The sequence below is a fragment of the Molossus molossus genome, unplaced genomic scaffold (assembly GCF_014108415.1).
Source record: "Molossus molossus isolate mMolMol1 unplaced genomic scaffold, mMolMol1.p scaffold_m16_p_12, whole genome shotgun sequence".
In the NCBI taxonomy this organism is placed as follows: Eukaryota; Metazoa; Chordata; class Mammalia; order Chiroptera; family Molossidae; genus Molossus; species Molossus molossus.
This window is the reverse complement of record NW_023425347.1, coordinates 13,132,288-13,153,601: the sequence shown is the minus strand read 5'-3', so window position 1 is coordinate 13,153,601 and position 21,314 is coordinate 13,132,288. Positions and strand designations below refer to the sequence as shown.

The 21,314-nt window shown below is 41.9% G+C and overlaps 1 protein-coding gene across 2 annotated transcripts; it reads right to left on the bottom strand.

Annotated features, from left to right (window-relative positions):
• Positions 1 to 4,327: 4,327 nt before the first annotated feature.
• CUNH6orf52 (chromosome unknown C6orf52 homolog) lies at positions 4,328 to 21,233 on the bottom strand. 2 transcript variants are annotated; one of them, XM_036257451.1, is made up of 4 exons: positions 12,795 to 12,865; positions 12,372 to 12,561; positions 8,602 to 8,647; positions 4,328 to 4,486 (listed from the first exon to the last, which is right to left on the bottom strand). In XM_036257451.1, the coding sequence occupies exons 1-4, from the start codon at positions 12,863 to 12,865 to the stop codon at positions 4,329 to 4,331; spliced, it is 465 nt and encodes a 154-aa protein (XP_036113344.1). In that variant the 3' UTR covers position 4,328. The 2 variants fall into 2 exon arrangements, 1 of the variants encoding a protein (XP_036113344.1); XR_004959032.1 differs by lacking the exons at positions 4,328 to 4,486; positions 12,372 to 12,561; positions 12,795 to 12,865 and adding an exon at positions 20,644 to 21,233.
• Positions 21,234 to 21,314: the final 81 nt, after the last annotated feature.

Here is a 21,314-nt window from a genome sequence, read left to right as displayed (position 1 = left end):
ATGCAGGAGGCAGCCAATCAATGTTCTCGCTCATCGATGTTTCTATCTTTCTCTTTCTTCCTTCCTCTCTCTCTAAAAATCAATAAAGAAAAAAAATATATATTTTTTTAAAGGCCTGTGTTGCAAAACTAAATGTGGGCTCCTTGCAGAACGCAGAGAGTAGACTGGAATGGGAACGGAACAGCTCTGAGAATGCAGAGGTAGAACGTGCAGCCTGGGAGGGAGTTAACTAGGGGGTGAAAGTGGGGAACATCCCTTTCTAACTTGTCCACATGGGATGGCCAAATGACGAGCCTGATCATATTAGGATACCTCAAATTCCAATGAGGAAAATTGAACCAAACATGAACTTGTATTGGAAGTTTTGTGATTCCTAAAAAGAACAGGGGTTCAGAAAATAAAACAGTAGAGAATAAAACCCTACCTGACTCTCCCTCTAGCATTTCTATCTGCTTCTCTCTTAAATTACTTGATCCCACAGTAGGACACATTGCTGCAGCTGCTTGGGTCCCCTCTCTCCCAGCTTCCCCACCAGGGAAGGGCTGCGTGTCTTCAGAAATTCCAGGAAAGAATTGATAGGTTCAATTCAGGTCATGAGATCACTCCTACCAATCAGCTGAGGCAGATACTAAGGCGTAGGCTGGGTTGGAGCCCGCTCCTAGGCCAGTCATCAACTGTGGCCAGAAAGGAAGGCCTCATCAGAATCTCAAGATAAGAGCCAGGAAAGCATTGTCTAGAAAAGGTAGGCTGGGCAGACGAAATCGAGTGCCCACTATACAACATCCAGACTCTGAACACAGAAGCCTGTTTATTGAAGGTACAGAAGACAATGGAAATAGTGACACACGTCCTTTCTTCCTCTAGTTCCCACTCCTGGTTTCCAAGACAAGTCACATCTCAATAACTATAGGGCTCCTGATGGCCTTTGGACTCTGCTGCTGAAACTCCAATCGCTGTTCATTGAGGGGAAGCTAAAGCATTCATTCCATTAAGTCTCAAAGCATCCCACAAGTCAGTGTACACAACCACAGGTCCACCTGGGGCGGGGGTGGGGTCAGCCCTCAGCATTTCCTCCCTCTTTCATCACAAGGAAGAACCTGATCCATCAGTCCCCATGTCCCTACAGGTTACTCAATTGGGAGAAAGGGTCTATAACTACTGGTCCACACAATCCTAAAACTGCCTCATCAGATGCTGGGGATTCCATTCCATTGGCCCGGTGGTTTTCTCTTTCTTAATACAGCAGAAGTAGCAGCACCAGAAATTAAGACATTTTCCCAGGCTTGGTCATCAATCAGTGGTGAGTACAAGGTCTTTTGCTTTCTTCTCTAGCTCTTGGGTACTCATCTCCATAGACAAGATAATCACATAAACAGAACAAGAAAGTCCACTGTTGATTATCTATGACCCACACTGCTCCATTCAATGGGTTTTATCACCATCAATTAGGTCACTTACTATTAACTTTCAACAGAGGAACCTGAACAGCCTAAGAACTTTGTGGGACCACAACAATCAGTGACTGATAATATCACTGTTACCTAGAACTTGAATTGAGCCCATGATATTTATAAACAAGGTTAACATTATATAAACATCTGTGTTTTTGTTCATCTATTTTTTTTAGGAGCTTAGAGCACCTGGCCCTTTCGCAGCTATAATTTGTTCCGATTGGCTGTAACCATTACTTCGCATGCTCAATCTGCCGGTCTGATCACTGCCATGAGGGAGATTCTCTGCTCACACTGGACTGCTCATCCCCATCACTGCTAACCCAGAAAACTCTGAAGCATGCTTCTCCAACAATCAGAGAATTCAGACGTTCTTGCTTCCTCTGCCCCACAATCCAGCATTTGCTATCTTCCAAGTTACCTCATCCCACTAGGAAATGAAGAAAGTAAACACGACCTTCATGCCTAAGCTGGTTGTTTACCATTTCACAGGACTAATAGTGATAAGCAGAATGGTCTCAGAGGCAGTGCGGGCTATTCCAGCAACAGCGCAGGAGCCCTTTCAACAGGAATTATGCTGATACTTTCACTTTATCCTTCACTGAATCATCTTACACCAAATCTAGACCTTCTTAATCCAGTTTCATCAAGTTTTGCATGTCATGCTATACCCTGCCCCACCAAACTGTTTCAATCACAGTGCTGCCCAAAACTTGAAAGCATGTTCACCTGCTAAATTCTGGCTGTTCATTCCCATCAAGTCAGAAGATGTGATACCATAATCCTTACACATTTATATATTAAGACACTGTATTTTATTGAATCCAAATACCACTGATTAGAAGGCCCATCATTTTTTGTATCACTGAGAAATACAAACCTTGCCAATTAAACGATGGCAATGCTTTCTTACCACTTAAAAATTTTACTTAAAACTTTTAAAAGAAGTTCTTCTAGAACAGGGGTAGACAAACTATGATCCATGAGCCAAATCTGGCCTGCCCCCATTCTTTTAAGTCAAGTGTGATGGGAACACAGCCTTGCTCATCGTTTACCCCCAGGCTGTGGCTGCTTTTGCACCACAGTGGCAGAGACGAGTAGCGAGTAGCGGAACAAAAACAGTACGGCCCCCAAAGCAAAAATATTCACTATCGGCCCAGCCAGTGTGGTTCAGTGGTTGAGCACTGACCCATGCATCAAGAGATCGCCAGTTCGATTCCTGGTCAGGGCACATCCCCAGGTTGTAGGCCCGATCCCCAGTGGGGGGCATGCAGGAGGCAACCAATCAATGTTCTCTCTCATCAATGTTTCTCTCTCTCTCTCTCTCCCCCTTTGTCTCTCTAAAATCAATAAAGAAAAAAAAAAATTCACTATCCAGCCCACTGCTGTTCTAGCTTCATTTAGACACACTTTTATTTATTTTAAATCCTCATCTGAGGATATTTCTCCATTTATCTTCAGATAGAATGGGAGGGAGGGAGGAAGAGAGAGAGAAACACTTTGCTTGGTTGCCTCCCACAGGACCCTGACCAGGGCCGGGGACTGAACCCCAATCGAGGTATGTGCCCTTTACTGGTATTGAACCCACGACTCTTTGGTCCATGGGCTAACGCTCTTTTTTTTTTTTATCCTCACCAGAGGACATTTTTTCATGTATCTTCAGATAGAGCGGGAGGGAGAGAGAGAGAAACATCAATGTGAGAGAGACACATTGAGTGGCCACCACCCACACAACCCCAGCTGGGCGGGGGACAAACTGCAACCAAGGTACGTGCCCTTAGTGGGAACCGAACCCAGGGGTCTCCGGTCCGCAGGCAGATGCTCTAACCATTGAGCCAAACCGGCCAGGGCCCGATGCTCTTTCTAAATCATACTTTTTATACACAAGGTTGACATAAATGAAATAAATTGGTTGTTTCTTTACAACAAATATGCAAAAACACATGTATTTGTGGTCATTTCTCTACCAAATATTTGCTTTACTAAATTCAAATGTTTGCCCTGCTAATTTGTGCTGGCGCCATGTTCCTTTGATTGCCACCTGGCTCTCCACACTGGACTTGGCTCTTTGAACCTAGTTGGGACAAGGACCAGCATGTCTTAGCCACTCTCAGAGCAGGAGAGAGTCTGATCAACTCTTCTAAGCAGCAAGTCTTCAGACCTCCAACTTACCCAGATCAGTCCCAGGGGTGTCACTTAAGTATCCACCTCTGACAAAGCAATAAACAGGTTGGTGCTTATCTTCAGGACAAAAAGGAAGGTATTTTATAAAGGACACAGTCAGTACATGCATTGAAGTTTGGAACTGGCCTTTAGGGGGCCTAATTCCTCTCTTAGAAGGTTAATGGGCAAGCTTTTCCCATGCTTAGAAATTTTCCTATTCAATTGGGATGAGTGAGTCTCCACTGTCTTCTACTGTCTCCTCCTCCCATGAGAGCGCCCGAGGGTCAGAAAATGGAAATCAAACATCAAGTTTTAATCCACGTTTCCCATAAAGGTGCAAGCAAGAAACCTTGCATCTCTGTGGATAGGAGTTCTCTCCACGACAGTTTAACATTAGAGGAGAGCAGCAAATCATATCAAGTAGCTAAGGCCACACACTGTCAGTGCAGGTCAGATCCATCACACAAATCTATTTCCAAACATCTCCAAATGCAGCTTGGTCTACTGTGACCTCCTCTAGCACTTATACAATACAACGCACTTCCAGAAATGGATCTGCCGGTAACGTTTATTTACAGTGTGTTCTACCATTTCAATCATATTTAAGTCCTGGGAATTTGTATTTACATATAGAACCCAGTATATTCCTGGGAGAATTTTTTTTGGAAAAACAAAAAACAAAACAGGATACAATTAATATGATAACTGGGTAGCTTAATGAACATCTGGCTTCTGTGGGGTCTCATCTGGGACTTTAGAGTAAACTGTATCCAGAGGCTGCCAGTGACAATTCATGAGAGAGTCGTAGAGTTCTTCACTTTTCACCATAAACTCTTTGTTTAATTCCTCAATGTTCAAATGAATGTTGGGATCTGCAGAAGCCAATAACATATATGAAAAAAAAAAAAAAAAAAGAATTTGACAAGACATAAACATATATTAGAAATGGCTTACAGTTTTTAAAAAACAGTAGCAGGAAATATTAAAGGCAATTAATGTTAAATTTTTTTAATTGTGTGTTTCCTTTCAATAATAGAAAATAGAAATTGAAACTTAAAAAAGAAGTAGCTACCAGATTCAACAGCATCTGGATGCGGAACGAGGAGGAGAAAAGGGATAATATCAAGAGAGGTTTTGGAGATGAACAGACAATATCTGGAGATGGATTAAAATTGGGATCAAAGACAAGGAGGGTGGAGGATGACTTCAGAGTTTCTGGCATGAGCCCTTGGTTGGATAGGATGCCAACCAGTGAGCCCGGACCAGGTCCCTGCTAGGGCTTTGAAAAAATAACCATGCTGCTTTACTTGCCTAGTTAACAGGTTGATATGTGAATAAATTATATATAGCAACTAATTTAGAAAAAGAGAGGAGCCTGGCCTTCCTTCTCTGAAACCTGAAACCCGGTGATGAGAGGTGGTGCTATGTTATCATGAAAACATCAGTTCAAGTTGTGAGGTCTCAAAGATCACTATTTGAATGTTGTCCACTTTTTTCTCCTTGCATTGAATGTAATTGAAGAAGCTCTTTGTTTTCCTTTATGAGTTTTGCAGGCCTTAGCTCATTTAATGCCATAATTTGCTTCCTAATACTCACATGTGTTCATGCTATTCATTTGTATTTATTTACATGCCTGTTATAGACAGTTTGTGCCCCCCACAACCACCACCAAAACTTCATACGTCGAAACTCTAACTTCCAGTTTGATGGTATTTGGAGATGAGGTCTTTGGGAGATAATTAGGGTGAGATGAGATCATGAGGGCAGGGCCCTAGTTGCATGGGCTTAGTGCCCTTATAAAAAGGACATCAGCCCTGGCCGGTTTGGCTCAGTGGTTAGAGTGTTGGCCTGCGGTCCAGAGAGACCCGGGTTCGGTTCCCGTGAAGGGCATGTACCTCGGTTGCAGTTTGTCCCCTGCCCTGGTTGGGTCGTGCGGGAGGCAGCCACTCGATGTGTCCCTTTCACGTGGATGTTTCTCTCTCTCCCCCCTCCAACTCTTTCTGAACCAAAAATGGAAAAATGTCCTTGGGTGAGGATAAAAAATAAATAAATAAAGGGGACATCAGAGCTTGAGATCTCTCTTCCCCACCACATGAGGATTAAAGAAGGTGGCCATCTGCAAGCCAGGAAGAGCGCCCTCACCAGAAACTGAATTGGCAGCACCTAATCTTAGATTTTCCACTGTCCAGGACTATGAGAAATAAATTTCTATTGTTCAAGCTATCCAGTCTGTGGTATTTTTTTTATAGCAGCCTGAACTCCCTAATGTAATGTCCTTCTGTATTTATCATTTTAGAACCAAGATCATCCAATAGCCCCTGCCCATCATATAAGTTTCATGAGCTCCTTATTTTTCTTCACTGGAGTCATCTGTGACTGTTGTCTGCTTCTTGTTCTTTAGAGCTTCCCATCCCTTTGAACTATCTCTCCTTTGAGAACTAGGGGTCATAAAATTAGATATTTCTGGTTTTCCCCTAAATGTTTTGAAATTTTCTTTCCTAAAGTCATGCCCCAGGCTCCTTTCCTTCATTGTCATGGGCAGTTGACCATTAAAAGCCTCCTGACTCTGCATCCTCCTGGTGGGGATGTGTCAGGACCACATGCTTATGAGGTCTCTCCTATAACCACAGCCTAGAAAACAAACGTCAGCTAGAACCGCAGATTAGTGATCTAGGCCCTTCCAGTGATGTTAGCCATAGGGGTAATAGAAGCCTATGAAAGAAACTAATTACATCTTTCCTAAACCTGTGGGCCGTCTAGACCTATGCTATCCAATACAGTAGCCACTAGCCACAGGTAGCTATCAAGCACTTGAAGTGTGGCTAATCCTAGTTGAGATGTGATGTAAATATACACTGCATTTTGAAGACTTGATATTAAAATTTTCAAAATGTTTTTATTGGTTTTAGAGAGAGAGGAAGGAGAGGTAAAGAAAGACAGAAACATCAACGAGAAATAAACATAGATTGGCTGCCTCCTGCATGCCCTCCCACTGGGGATCAAGCCCGAAATCTGGGCATGTGCCCTGACTGGGAATCGAACTGGAGACCTTTTGGTGCGTGAAATGACACTCAACCAACTGTGCCACACCAGCTGGGCTTAAATATTTTTTAATCTCATTAAAATTTTATGTTAATTACATGTTGAAATAATATTTTGAATATATTAGGTAAAGTTTAAACATTTAAATTCATTTTCCCTGTCTCTTTTTTTTTTTTAATTTGGCTACTAGAAAATGTAAAACTGGCCCAGCCAATGTGGCTCAGTGGTTGAGCATCAAGCCATGCACCAAAAGGTCACCAGTTCAATTCCCAGTCAGGGCATATGCCCAGGTTGTAGGCCTAATTCCCGGGGGGGGGGGGGGGGGGGGGGATGCAGGAGCCGGCCAATTGATGAGAGAAACATCTCTCATCGATGTTTCTCTCTCTTTCCTTCTCCCTTCCTCTTTCTCTCAAACTCAATAAAGAAAATAAATAAATAAATAAATTAATTAATTAATTAATTAGTTAATTTTAAAAAATGTAAAACTACCTATGTGGATGGATTTGTGTTTCACATTGCTTTTCTACTGGCCAGAGCTGCTCCAGATATGAGTAGCTAGCCCTCAAGAGGTTACTATATACCAGACCCTGTTAAAACAGCTGAAAGCACTTTAGAGCTATTGTCCTCACACTTGTAGGAGTTAGGTTTTAAATCCCATTTTACAGGTTAGGACACCAATGCACTGGAGATTAATTTGTCTGGAACTACAGAGCTAGTAAGGATCTGAACCCTGGCAGTCTGGATCCAGAAAGCACAATCTTATTGTATGTCTTCCTCTGTTATTTTCATAGACTATCTGAAGAACTGATAAAAAGCAGGGAGAATAGACTCACACTTTAACCACAATGAAATTTCAAGAGCTGGAATGGGCACCTGTTATTCACATTTCAATCAAAGTACTAAAAACTAGAACTGCCCCATAGCATTTGAAGATTTCTTTTTTTTATCCTCACCAGAGGACATTTTTCCATTTTTTGTTCAGATAGAGTGGGAGGGGGAGAGAGAGAGAGAAACATCGACGTGAAAGGGACACATCAAGTGTTTGCCACCCACATGACCAACCAGGGCCAGGGACAAACTGCAACCGAGGTACATGCCCTTAGCAGGAACCAAACCAGGTCTCTGTGGACCACAGGCTGATGCTCTAACCGCTGAGCCAAACCAGCCAGGGCTGAAGATTTCTTTTAAACATCAATTTCATTCCATTTAAACATTGAACACCAACTAACATGCAGCCTTTGTATTGGTTACTGGGACTACAAAGATGGATGATCCACATTTTATAAAGTCACAAAGGCAGTGAATGGGTTTGTCTTGTGCACATAGGCCGAGGGTAGGGGAAGACACCAGATGGACATGTGATAAGACAGACATTTGATAAGAAACAGGCAAAAGTGATCTATGCATTTCTCTTTCCCATAACTTAAAATAAATAAAAGAAGCCAAATGTTCTCTTCCTTTCTCTTCTTCAGAAACAGAGTTCTTCTCTGAACAGGTAGCTTGGGTCTCTTCAAAACAAATCAAGAACTACATGAAGAAACACCTGACCCCACCGAGGGGCTGTTAGGTCCTCCAGGAACCAAGAACCCTGAAGGAAATTAGGAAGCTAAGACCAGAGCGACAGCCTCATGCTTTTCTCCTTAAAAATAAAAATTAAAGCGTAATCTCAAAGTCTAAATTTATGGAGGAAACAGATCTTAAAATCAACTTATTGCCTTCTTTTTTGGCAATGCCCCCATCTCCCAGTCCTTCAGAAAGGCCCGGAGAGGAAGCTGAGCTAAAGCTGATCTCAGAGAGGCAGTTGCCAAAAGCTGGATGAATTGCTAAAGAGAACAGCTGGTGTTTTCCAGTAGGCTCTCTCAGTTTCCAGCCCATTGAGTGAATGAGGAACCTGAGAACTGGGTTAGTTTTGTTTTTAACAACTGCAACACGAGGTTTATGTTACCTTCTTGTAGGTCTTCATCTTGGTTTTCTGCCAGAGCTGTGGTTTCCTATAATGGAAATCAGTATTTTAAGAAAAAATAATTTTACTTAAAAGTTTACTGTCACGCCCTGGCTGGGTTGGCTCAGCGGTTAGAGCATCAGCCTGCGGTCTGGAGAGACCCGGGTTTGGTTCCCGCTAAGGGCGCATAACTCAGTTGCAGTTTGTCCCCAGCCCTGGCTGGGTCATGCAGGTGGCAGCCACTTGATGTGTCCCTTTCACGTCAATGTTTCTCTCTCTCTCCCTCCCACTCTATCTTCCCACTCTATCTGAACAAAATATCAAAAAATGTCCTCAGGTGAGGATAAAATAAAATATATTATCTTAAAAAAAAATTTACTGTCACACATGCTTCCCTAGAAAAATCTAGCTGTTATAAATAATATCTAAAACATTACACTCCTTTGGATCAAATTTATTTTTGAACTTTGATTAGAAGAATCTTTCAATGACATAATATGACAATTATGAAATGAGTGAACCAAGTCAACGAGAAGAAAGCTCACAGAGGAGGAGCAAACCTGACAAAGGCCTCCGGCCTCTCTGAAGCTTCTGAGAACTAACTGGCATCCTAGGACCTGGGATAGGAACCCGACACCAGGAACGCGGCATCTAGACTCCACTGTCCCCATACTAGATGTCCAATTCTCTACATGGAGCTCTGCACTTCTTTCCAGATGACAATCTGCAAAGTCCCCACGAGCACCCCCCCCCACCCCATGGACTTCTCATCACATCCCCTACTCCATGGCTCCCTAAGCACCAGGACAGTAGGTGTTTAAGGAAATACAGAGACTACAGAAAAGCAAACCAATCAACCATCATCTTACACAATGAGAGAAGTAAATTCCAGAAGCACGCCTCAAACAAATGTTGGCTGGTTAGCCCAGACTCTGTCGGCTCTACTGGGGCAGGCGTGTCTGACTCCTCTTTATAGGCACCTGTTAAGGCTGTACAGCTGTTCCAAGGAATCATCCCACCCAGGAAGGCTGAGGTAGCTTGTGGCACCAGTGACCTTAATTAAGCCTCCCTTGCTGATGAGAATGAGATTGCATTGAAAGCCAAAGATTTGCTATCTCTTCTCTTCAGTCTATCTGAAAGTCTGCCTCCCTTTCACTCTGATTGGGAAAATAAATCATTTGGTTACCATAAATTTAATCACACCATCAATGTGTTTTTTTTTCTATTTAGAAATGGCTAAGAAGCCAGAATCTGTGCTTAAATGAGGCCTTTCTTTTAATACAATGTCCAAGTAACCTCATATTTCCTCCTTTTCAGTGCTCTGTTAAATGTGAACCCCAAATTACAAGCGTGTGGGGAAGCAGAAGCTGTCTGGAGACAGAGCATTCTCTCAGTCTGGGGTTCACCTGGGCAGTACATGCTGCTGGTTGTCCTTAAAGAAGGGGACATCTGTGGTGTTCCTCTGTTAGAAGTAGTATGGGCAAGTTGTGCAGACGGACCCCCAAAGACCTGAGAATCATTTTGAAGACATCCACTTCCTATAATCCTAAGCAAGACACAATGTCAAAATTGAGAGACTAACCCCTTAACTTGGGGCGAGAAGGGCGATGGACACAGGTGTGCTACAGTGGGGGAAGCGGGCAATAAAACCATGACCTCTGCTGGCGGGCACACTTTATTAGGGAAGACTCTGAGGACATGTGAGTGAAAGACCATCTCCAATTTTGCAGACCAGCTTTGTAACAGGGAACTCCCAAGAGAACAGGCAGGGGCACAAGTACGGTAACCACAATCATAAAAAAGAGTCTATTTATAATTCTTGAATGGAAAACTGCATGTTATAGTGATAATTTGACTAGAGAGTGAAATATTAAGAGACCAAAATGAGTCAACCAAAATGGGGAAAAGAAAAGAGAGAAGGGGCGGCAGGGAGAGAAAAAATGATCTTAATTTCTTTTTTTTTTTTTTCATGAGTGGAAAGATAAAGAAATACTTTCATTTCTGGAGTTGGTAATACACCCAAACCTATACTTCTCTATTTAAAGATATAAAGGTAACCACTAGAAGGCAGAGAGACCATCTCCCAAAAAAGAAATAAAAGAGGTGAAAAAAAAATGTGCTAAAACCTCAGGCAATCTGGCAAAGTATTTTTGTAAAAGATATAATATCAAACATCAGCTAAATGGGGAAAAACCAATTTGGGTTTAAAAAAAAAGCTGAGAAGTCTAACAATATATTTTCTCTAAAAGGCACACCCAAAACAGACTTGAAAAGCTGAAAATGAACGTTTGGGCAATAATATACCAAGCAGTCTGGCCGGTGTGGCTTAGTGGTTGAGCGTTGACCCATGCACAAAGAGGTCGCTGGTTCAATATCCGGTCAGGACACTTGCCCAGGTTGTGGGCCCAATCCCCAGTGGGGGGCATACAGGAGGCGGCCAATCTGTGTTCTCTGTTATTGATGTTTCTATCTCTCTCTCCCTCTCCCTTCCTCTCTCTGTAAATTCAATAAAAAAAAAAAAAAAGCAAATGCAAATTTTAAAAACAGTTTAGCTGTTAAAATTCAGCTCTGGTGTTAAGGCCAAAGCCATTCCACAAACAGGGTCACTGTGCACATTAGGAAATAAACTAGGGAGTAAAACCTGGAACACTTTGACTGCAAAGGGCTAATTTCCCTAATAAGTAAATACACAGTCAAGAAAAAGGGCACATACAACATACAACACAAGAGAAGAAAGGTAGGCAAAAACATCTACTAAGTCAGAACACAGATACCAATAAGAACTTGAAAACATATTTGCCCTCAATAATAGACAAATGCCTTCCTCACTTATCCAGTTGGCTAATTACACAGAGCGGGGGGGGGGGGGGGGGCAGAGAAGCAAGCACACCTACAACAGTGGTGGAAAGCACAAAGTCAAGAAGGCTTTTTGGTAAGTTGCTGTTTAAAATTGTAAATGATATATCCTTTCATCCAGATCTTCCACTTGCAGAAAGTCTGCTTAGCCAAAAACCACTCAAACGCTTGAAGATAGATAAGTAAAAGGAAGTTTGTTAAGACACTGCGATTTTAAGTGTCCATCCATTGAAATGAACTAAAATCACTGCACATCCAAATAGGCAGCTTCTAAAGAAAGCTCTCCCAACGCAACCTATAAGCAAAAGCAAGCAGGTATGTACCACACAGTCCATTCCTGACCAAGGTGCTCCCAACTCCCCAAACAGAAATAAACCTCATTACAGTGATTTAGCAAGAGTACAAGGGAAAATTTCAAGGACAAGATCGACTTAAACAGTGTTGTCTTCCAAGTGGGAAATGGGGAAGTAGGGTAGTGTGAGGTTTCCCTCACTCCAATACATTTTTGCATGGTTTCAGAAATAGGTTACTTTAATAATCAAAATATTAAAGCATCTTTTTAAAAGTACGTTAATGTTCACTGCTGTATCAAAACTATACAAAAAACTACCTCCTGTCCTATTTTAAGAGTTTAACAGTAAAATCTATTGAAAGATGATAATCTAAAATTTAGTAACAAGAATTTAGGCACAGGACTTCATTAGCCTACTGTTTTGCTCTTGGAAGAGTGAGGGCTGAAACCGTTTGCAAGTGAAAATTTCTTGGCTCATCAGTTGTTACTCCCTGGTATTCAAACAGGAAGCAAAAGCCACCGCTGTGGGAATTTGAATGGCAGGATGTGAAGGTGTGAAGATGGGAAAAAGATGTTTCGATGTTGGGCACAGGAAGCACACAGGATTCATTTTAGAGACCGATACCTTTGGCGTAAGCGAAGTTTCAGCTGGGTGTCCAGCGGTCGCACTTGAGGTCCCATGCATAGAAAGGTTGTGTTCATTTCTAGTCACTGCACAACCACAGCTGTAGCCAGAAAGAGGACAACAGCTGTGCTGCTGCTCATACCTGCTGCCAAAGGGGCAACTCTGGTAGAGCTGGGACTTCGGGTTCACTCTAATAGCACAGGGGAAACAACAGGAATGACATCACCAACCAAGGCAGAATCCTTCAAAACCTCTGGGCTTTTTCTCCTTTCCCAGAAGTACAAGTAAGTATCCTTTCTGCTTTAACTGTTTAAGAACACCAATTTTCAAAGCATTAGCATGTAAATTGCCAAAAAACATATATAAGAAACAGAATACTAAACGACCTTCATTTTCATTCAGAGTAGGAAAAAAACACCTCACCTTTGCCAGTACCAGTAATAATTATTTTGTTGAGCTATGTCAAAACCTGCAAAACTCTCCTCTCCAGCCATTTATCCAGAAATGATTAAAAAAGAGAGCGAGAGAGACAAAGAATCCAGTTTTTACTCTTTAGTGAAAAATTCTAGCTCCTGGGCTAAAACCTCTCAAGCCAACAAATAACTCCCACCACTGCCTCAGAGAGTAACTCCTTTTAGCGGCAATTCCTGCTCGGCAATCAACTGCTTGACTTCGGGACAATGGGGTTAAGGCAAGGGGAGAGGCAGGAATGCATGGGAGTCACCTGGGCGAACTGCAGCCAACTCTTCAGCTGGCTTTGAGCCGCCAGCTGCCTCCCCCAACTGTCAGGCCTGGGGAAGCTTGCCAGAACCCAGGGGGTCAGAGGGGTAGTATGTGTGGGGCAACTGTGAAGGACACAGAAGTCTCCACCCCACTCCTATGTAACTGAGTCACTTTTAATAATTAAAACTTTAAGACAAATACTACCATTTGATATTCCTTTCTCAGTTCAATTATCTGCAAACAGAACCAGCACCTAGTGGACTTTTTTTCCCCTGCAGGTTGAAATCATCCCAACCAGCTGGTGGGAAGAACTGGTGCATCGCACACCCACCACACACCCACCACACACACACACCCCACCCCCAATTCAAAAATCTGTGGTTCAGTATTTTGTTAAAGCACAATAAAGCTCCCCAAACTTCAACGCACATTCGCATTTATTGTTTAGAATGTAGGTTCTGATTCAGTAGGTTTGGAGTGGAGCCTCTGATTCTGCCTCTTCTAGCCAGCTCCCACACACTCTCATAGCAAGACTACAAAAAGTGTCAACATTTAAGAAGGTAACTTGTGAGCCAAAAAAGGAACAGTTAGGGCCCTGGTCAGAGTAGCTAAGTTGGTTGAGCATCCTCCTGTGTACGGAAAGGTTGCCAGTTTGATTACAGGTCAGGGCACATACCTGGGTTGCAGGTTTGATCCCCAGTTGGGAAAGCAACTGATCAATGTTTCTCTCTCTCTCTCTCTCCCACTTCCTCTCTCTACACATGTCCTCTGATGTCCTCGAGTGAGGATTGGAAAACAAACACATACTGTGCTCTCAATAAATATTAACTATAATTACTATTTTAAAAAAAGCAACAGTTAAGGTTTGGCAATTTCCCTGAAGCTTGTTAATAACTAACTATTCTACTATAAATGATAATGAATTATTCCACTATTCAAGTGCTTGGTGTATTCTATATGTAACTGTAATGAGAAAAATAATAATCATGATGAATTTAAATCATTCACCCATTGTTTACCGAGCCCCTACAAGGCATGGTGATTGGCACTGGTGACATAGTGGGGCTTATACTCTAGTGCATTTCTCATGTCTTCAAGGGAGATGTCACTGATTAGCAGCTGTGGCACACACTGCTAGGTGCCACCCAATATTGTTTTCTTCGTTAATAAGAGAACCCTGATGCAATTTGGGGGCAGCAACGGGTCTTCCTAAAAGGCTACATTTCCTAGCTTACTCCTTGCAGGGAGATATGGTCAGGTGGCCAGTCTGCTGGCTAATAAGACGGAAATAAGAACTATAAGGGGATTGAGGAAGGCTGGTAAACAAAGGGAGTTCACTTAGCTAGTCCTGTTTGTCCTCCACCCTTCCCCCAAGCCTAGTGCTGCAATTACAGTATGATGGCTAGAACCAAAATAACTCTGCACCTATCTTGGCCTGTGGGATGATACTAAAGAATAAGTCAGGCACACAAATACAGGATAGGAAATAGAGAACAGGTCTGGGTCCCAGTGGCTATGGACTGACTCCCTGTACCAGCACTAGACTGGCCTACCTCCAGGTTTTAGAAGTAAATGTCTCGTTTAAACCACTGTTTTAATTTATATGAAGTTAAACACAATTCTGAACTACTCGAACAGCTTAGACATCAAATAAAATATCAGCTAAAGATTATTTTTATAAAAACTTTAATACAGATTTTTTTTCTCAGGACTTTTGTTTTTTTAATAAAAAGATCAGAATTTTGGCTATGACAGGTGAGAAGTGAAACTGTAGCTGGAAAGGAGTATGGGAGTTGAACATTGATAATAAAGTGGTAAGGAGGCTGAGGGAGGGGCCAATGTAGCATGTTGAAACCACCTGGGAAGATGGCAGCTGAGGCACAGAGTACTGTGTGTCATTTCTAACACATCTCTGATCTCTAGAGAGGAAGACAGACATTCAGGGTTTTGTAGATCAGAGTGACAAGGGCTCACAAATATTGTTTTGCTTTCTAAAGCCTCAAATGCAAACTTCTCATATTTCACCTGGATCAGTTCCAAGTAAAGTGAATTTATACCAGGGTAGACCATTGGCCAGTGTCCTGGGGAAAAAGCCCATACTCTCTGCTTCCCTCAGCTCTATATGCAAAGGAGACCAAAGTCCTGGGAATACAAGCACATACAACCCCTGAACTCCTAAAATTTAACAGACTTGCTACCTTTTACACTGAGAAAGGAGAATAAATGAGCAGGGATATTAGACTCACATATTTCTAACAGGGCTGATTTTTCTCCACTGTATCCTGCTTTTAGCCCAATATATCTACTTCATCATCATCCCTACTCCCCCCAAAAAGAAAAACTGGCTATTTTTTTCTTTGGTAAACCAAAGCCAGACAGTAAGTATCTATTGAAATAATGAATAAATACACGACTTAAATGTAAAAAGCTTTCAATTAGTAATCTAAAAGCAAAACTAAAAATCCTGTTGTCTTAGTGTTAAATGAACTTGGAACAGTTGGTTGTTTTTTGGCAATTACAGTTTTCACGTGGTGGATTATTTATAACCCCATAATTGATGATTGGTAAATTACTGTGCTGCTCCATAATTGATGATTGGGAAAGTCACTGTGTGCCCTCTAGCTGAACCTTTTTAGTCAAATAACCTCAGTAAATTGGAATACTCCCTGAAACAAGAAATTGTTGGGAACCGGCTACCTGTCTGACAGAGTCCACGAAGCCTGGAGGTCTTGAGTCAGAGACTTGACCTCCCCCACAATCTCAAGGAATTAGGCTTGCATTGTGTTTGTGCAGCTCGGGACTAAGTGTGACCCAATGTACCTTGAAATACCTGGGTTCCTGGGTCTTCCTGTTATCCGCAAGGCAAAGTAATTCTATACAGCATTCCTGTGGCCCTGGACATTATATCAAGAAGATCCTATTTTCTGTAAGGCATAAAAGGCATGTAATAAGCATGTCGGGGCTGATTCCAAAGACTGTCACAGGGGTGTTCAGAATCAGATACAGGCCGGCTAATAAACGGCTCATATTTGGACTTCAATTCTCTAGTGGTCTTTCTTTGACTCTGTCGCACCACAACATTTGGAGGCCCCAGGTCTGGTCTCCGAGAACTTGGGACCAGTTGCAGGCCGGCTTTGCTCTCTATTTGGCTTTAATTTGGCTCTGGTGGTCTCTCGGTTCTCTCATGCCACAACAATAAGACTAAATGGCTTCTTATATCCTGTGTTTGGAAAAGGGAACAGGTTTTGCAGGAAGTATGTCCAGTTTGAATCCAGTTGAACAGGTATATAGTTTTGTACTGTGTTTTCTTTAGACAATGAAAAATCACTTGTTCTTCTGTTAAAGAGAATGCTTAAGTCCAAGGAAACAAAAAGCAGCAGCAGCAGCACTAGTCTACTGTTACTTAGCTGTGTGGTTTTGAAAGAGTTCCTTTTCTGCACCTATTTTAGCATTTATGACCTTAGACTCCATTGGTGTATTTTAACCTTAATAAGACCCTAATCTTTTTGAAAATGTAACAAAATTTTATCAATGCTCTCCTCCAAAATGTATATACACAATTTTGCACATAATTTCGGGGGATTCAAAATCCCCCAAACCAATCCATGAATTCCCTAGTAGAAACACTTGAACTAGATGTTAAGGTCATCTGAGCTCTGTACTTGGTGCCACTAATTACTTACAGTAAAAAGAAAGAGTAAACCACTTTGAGTTCTGTTTATGTTGCTTACACTATGGTTTTCACTCTAGAACCAACTATATTCTAAAAGATTGAAGCAAAAGCCTTTTTCAAGTCACAAGGTTCTTCTCTAAAATGTGTCAAATACTTAAGCAGGTAAAGTGTGACAATCTGGTAATTAATGCTGAATACAGTAAATATCCTGTTAGAGTGATGTTAAAATTAATTTTAAAAAACATTAAATGAGCACTAATTCTGGGGTAATAAGGCAGGGCACCAGAGGCATTCCAGGAGCAACAGACTGTACAAAGCACAGGATTTTGAAACAGTTTTATTCCAACTGTTTTTTTTCCTTTTTGGATGAGAAAATATTACTTCCACATTAAAATAAACAGATATGTCATGGAGTAAAATACAAAAAGACATTTTTTAAGATAAAATATAAGACTTCAAAGAAATGTCCTGCTTACTCATTCTTTTTAAATCCTCACCAGAGGATACTTTTTTCTATTTATCTTCAGAGCAGGGTTGGGAGTGGAGACATCGATGTCAGACACATCAACTGGTCACCTCTCACATGACCCCAAACAGGGCAGGGACAGAACTGAAACTGAGGTACATGCCCTTGACCGGACTTTAACCTGCAACTCTGGTCTGTGGGCCAATGCTCTAACTGCTGAGCCAAACTGGCTAGAGCTTACTCATTCTTTTTATATTTATTTATTTATTTATTTATCCTCACCTGAGGACATTTTTGCATTTATCTTCAGATAGAGTGAGAGGGAGAGAGGGAGGGAAAGAGAGAAATATCAATGTGAGAGAGACACATAGAGTGGTTGCCACCCACAGGACCCCAACCGGGGCCGGGGCCAAACTAAAACTGAGGTACATGCCTTTAGCGGAAACCGAACCCGGGACCCTGGTCCGTGGGCCCACACTCTAACTGCTGAGCCAAAAAGGCCAGGGATACTCATTCTTTTTAAAATTTATTTTTATTTATTTTAGAGAAAGGAAGATAAAGAGAGAAACACTGATTTGTTACTCCACTTATTATGCATTCTTTGGTTGATTCTTGAATGTGCCCTGACTGGAGATTGAACCCGAAACTTTGGCATATATGGAGGACACTCTAACCAACTGAGCTACCTGGCCAGGGCCCTGCTTGCTCATTCTTTGTCCCACGCCCAGGGGACACCCACCTGAGCAATTCACACTCCTCTGACCTTAGTGGTTCCGGGGAGGTAAAACTCAAGAAACAGCTCAACCAGTGTGGCTCAGTGTATTGAGCATCATCCCATGGACTGGGAGGTCCTGGTTTGATTCCTGGTCAGGGCACCTGCCTGGGTTTCGGGCTCAATCCCCCAGTAAGGGACATGCAGGAGGCAGCTGATGGATGTTTCTCTCTCACATCGATGTTTCTATCTCACTCCCTTCCTTTCTCTAGAAAATCAATAAAAAAACATATTAAAAAGTCAGGAAACAGTATCATTGGCAAATATGCTCTTCCATACAGTGGGGTCCCTTTTCATTTTGATGCTGGTTTCTTTTGCTGAGCAGAGCCTTTTAGTTTGATATAGTCCCATTTATTACTTTCCTTTGTTTCTCTGGCCCTTGGCCATGTATCAGTGAAAATTCTGCTACTTGTGATGTTTGAGATTTTGTTGCTTACATTTTCTTCTAGGATTTTTATGGTTTCAGGACTTATATTTAAGTCTTTTATCCATTTTGAGTTTTTTCTTGTGTATGGTGTAAGTTGGTGGTCTAGTTTCATTCTTTTTGCATGTACCTGTTCAATTTTCCCAACACCATTTACTGAAGAGACTATCTTTATTCCACTGTATGTTCTTATCTCATTTGTCAAATATTAGTTGAGCTTTGTCAAATATTAATTGAGCATAATGTTTTGGGTTGATTTCTGGTTTCTCTATTCTGTTCCATTGATTTATATACCTATTCTTCTACCAATACCAGGCTGTTTTGATTACAATAGCTTTGTAATATAATTTTATATCCAATACTGTGATCCTTCCAATTTTGTTCTTCTTTTTCAAGATTTCTGTGGCTATTTGGGGTCTTTTTTGGTTCCATATAAACTTTCGGATAAGGGGTTAGTTTCCAAAATATATAAAGTACTCATACAACTCAACAAAAGAAAGACACACAATCCAATTGAAAGATGGGCAAAGAACCTATATAGACACTTCTCCAAACAGGACATACAAATGGCCCGAGAATATGCATATACATGCACAACCAACTGACATAGACATTAGTTTAGGGAAAGCAGGTGTTGGGAATGGGAGAGGGAAGGGGTTAATGGGAGAAAAAGGGGGGGACATCTGTAATACTTTCAACAATAAACAAATTTTAAAAGTTTTTTTTTTTTTTAATCCTCACCCGAGGACACTTTTCCATTTTTTGTTCAGATAGAGTGGGAGTGAGAAAGAGAGAAACATCGACATGAAAAGGACACATTGAGTGGTTGCCACCCGCACAACCAACCAGGGCCAGGGACAAACTGCAACCGAGGTACGTGCTCTTAGCTGGAACCAAACCCGGGTCTCTCTGGACCGCAGGCCAATGCTCTAACCGCTCAGCCAAACTGGCCAGGGCTTAAAAAGTATCTTTATATTAATAAAAACAAAACAAATGGCCCAGAGACATATGAAAAAATGCTCAACATCACTAATCATCAGAGAGATGCAAATTAAAATGACTATAAGGTATCACCTCACACCTATCAGAATGGCTGCCATCAACAAATCATCAAACAACAAGTGCTAGTGAGGGTGTGGAGAAAAGGGGACTCTAGTACACTGCTGGTGGGAATGCAGACTCGTGCAGTCTATGGAAAATAATATGGTATTTCCTCAAAAAATTAAAAATTGAACTGCCATTTGACCTAGTGATCCCACTTCTCAGAATATATCCTAAGATGCCTGAAACATCAATCAGAAAGAACATTATGTACCCCTGTGTTCATAGCAGCGCTATTTACAATCGCTAAGATCTGGAAACAGCCCAAGTGTCCATCAGTAGATAAGTGGATAGAAAAGCTGTGGTACATATACACAATGGAATACTATGCAACTAAGAAAGATCTCTTACTCTTTGAGACGACATGGAGACACCTGGAGAGCATTATGCTAAGTGAAGTAAGCTGGTCAGAAAAAGATAAGTATCATGATCTCACTTATATGTGGAATCTAGTGAACAAAGGAAGCTGATGAATAAAATAGATCCAGGGACATGGAAGTAGGGAATAGACTAACAAATCTCAGAGGGAAGGATGGTGGAAAGAGATAAATTAAAGAATTTATACGCATGTATACATAACTGATGGACACAAACAACAGTGCTGCGAAGGGTGTGGGGGGGGAAAGGGAGGAGGGTGTCAAAGGGGGAAAAAAGGAGGAATATCTGTAATAATAATAAAGATAAATTTTAAAAACAGTCAAGAAATAGTAAATAAATAATTAAAATGGTAAAATGACGTCTGACTTTGTAACATAAAAAGGTAACTACTACAAAGCAAATAAGTTACTATAAAATAGTGAATGACTTCACCAGTTTCCCAGAGACTGAGAATTAATTTTACAGCATTTCTGTGCGTAGGTAGTGTTTACATGAGGGGTCGCCAAAATGCACAGAAGACAAGGCCTTCCTCTTGCTACAATGACAACCAAAGCATCCAAAGTGAAGTCATTTCTATAAGACTGAGCATCACCTAAAACAAACCTGAGTTAAACACAAATATGTACTGACAGTTTAGAACACCAGAGAACAAATGTTCTTGGGAACAAAAGGGTGTAAGTGCTACAGAATTAGTACTAAATGGGGTTTAAAGAATAGACACTGACATGCATCTACCTCCTGCTTGTCAAATAGACCTGCTGTGGCGTTTATGAGACGAATTACACATTCCAAGGTTTATTCTATTGGTTTCCGAAGATGTAATTTCTAACACATCCCTGGATCTCCAAATCTCATGAAAATCTGAAGTGTAAATTAAGGTCATCTTGCTTTTAATAACGTCTGACTTTGCACCCAAGCTGTGGAGGTGGTGAAACTTAGCAAGATTTCTTCCTGGAACGCTGACCAAGGATGCGCCTTTCTTCCTCAAGAAGTCTTCACATCCTTCCAGCAAAGCGCCCTAGTCCCTCCCCAGGATATACCACAACGACGGCCAACCGGACCCCAGGGTTAGACAAGCGAACCTAGGTGGGAAGGCAGGTGTGCAGGGCCGGATTACCTGGCCTGAGCAGGCCGGAAGGCGGGAAACGAACTTTCAGGGCCCGGACTCTGCCGCCTGCTCCAGTAACCGCGAACCCCACAGCTCACCCCCTTTGTCCTGCTATGAGACAACGTGGGAGAAAAAGGCTCATTCCACTGCCTCCACCACAAAAAGGAAACCTACTACCCCGCGTGTCACAGCCCACAGCACGTAAGGCTCCACACACTCTAACACCAGTACACTGCCAGGGACCCCGCCCAGGCCGGAAGCTGGCCCGCCCCTTCCTTAGACGTCACGGAAACAAGGG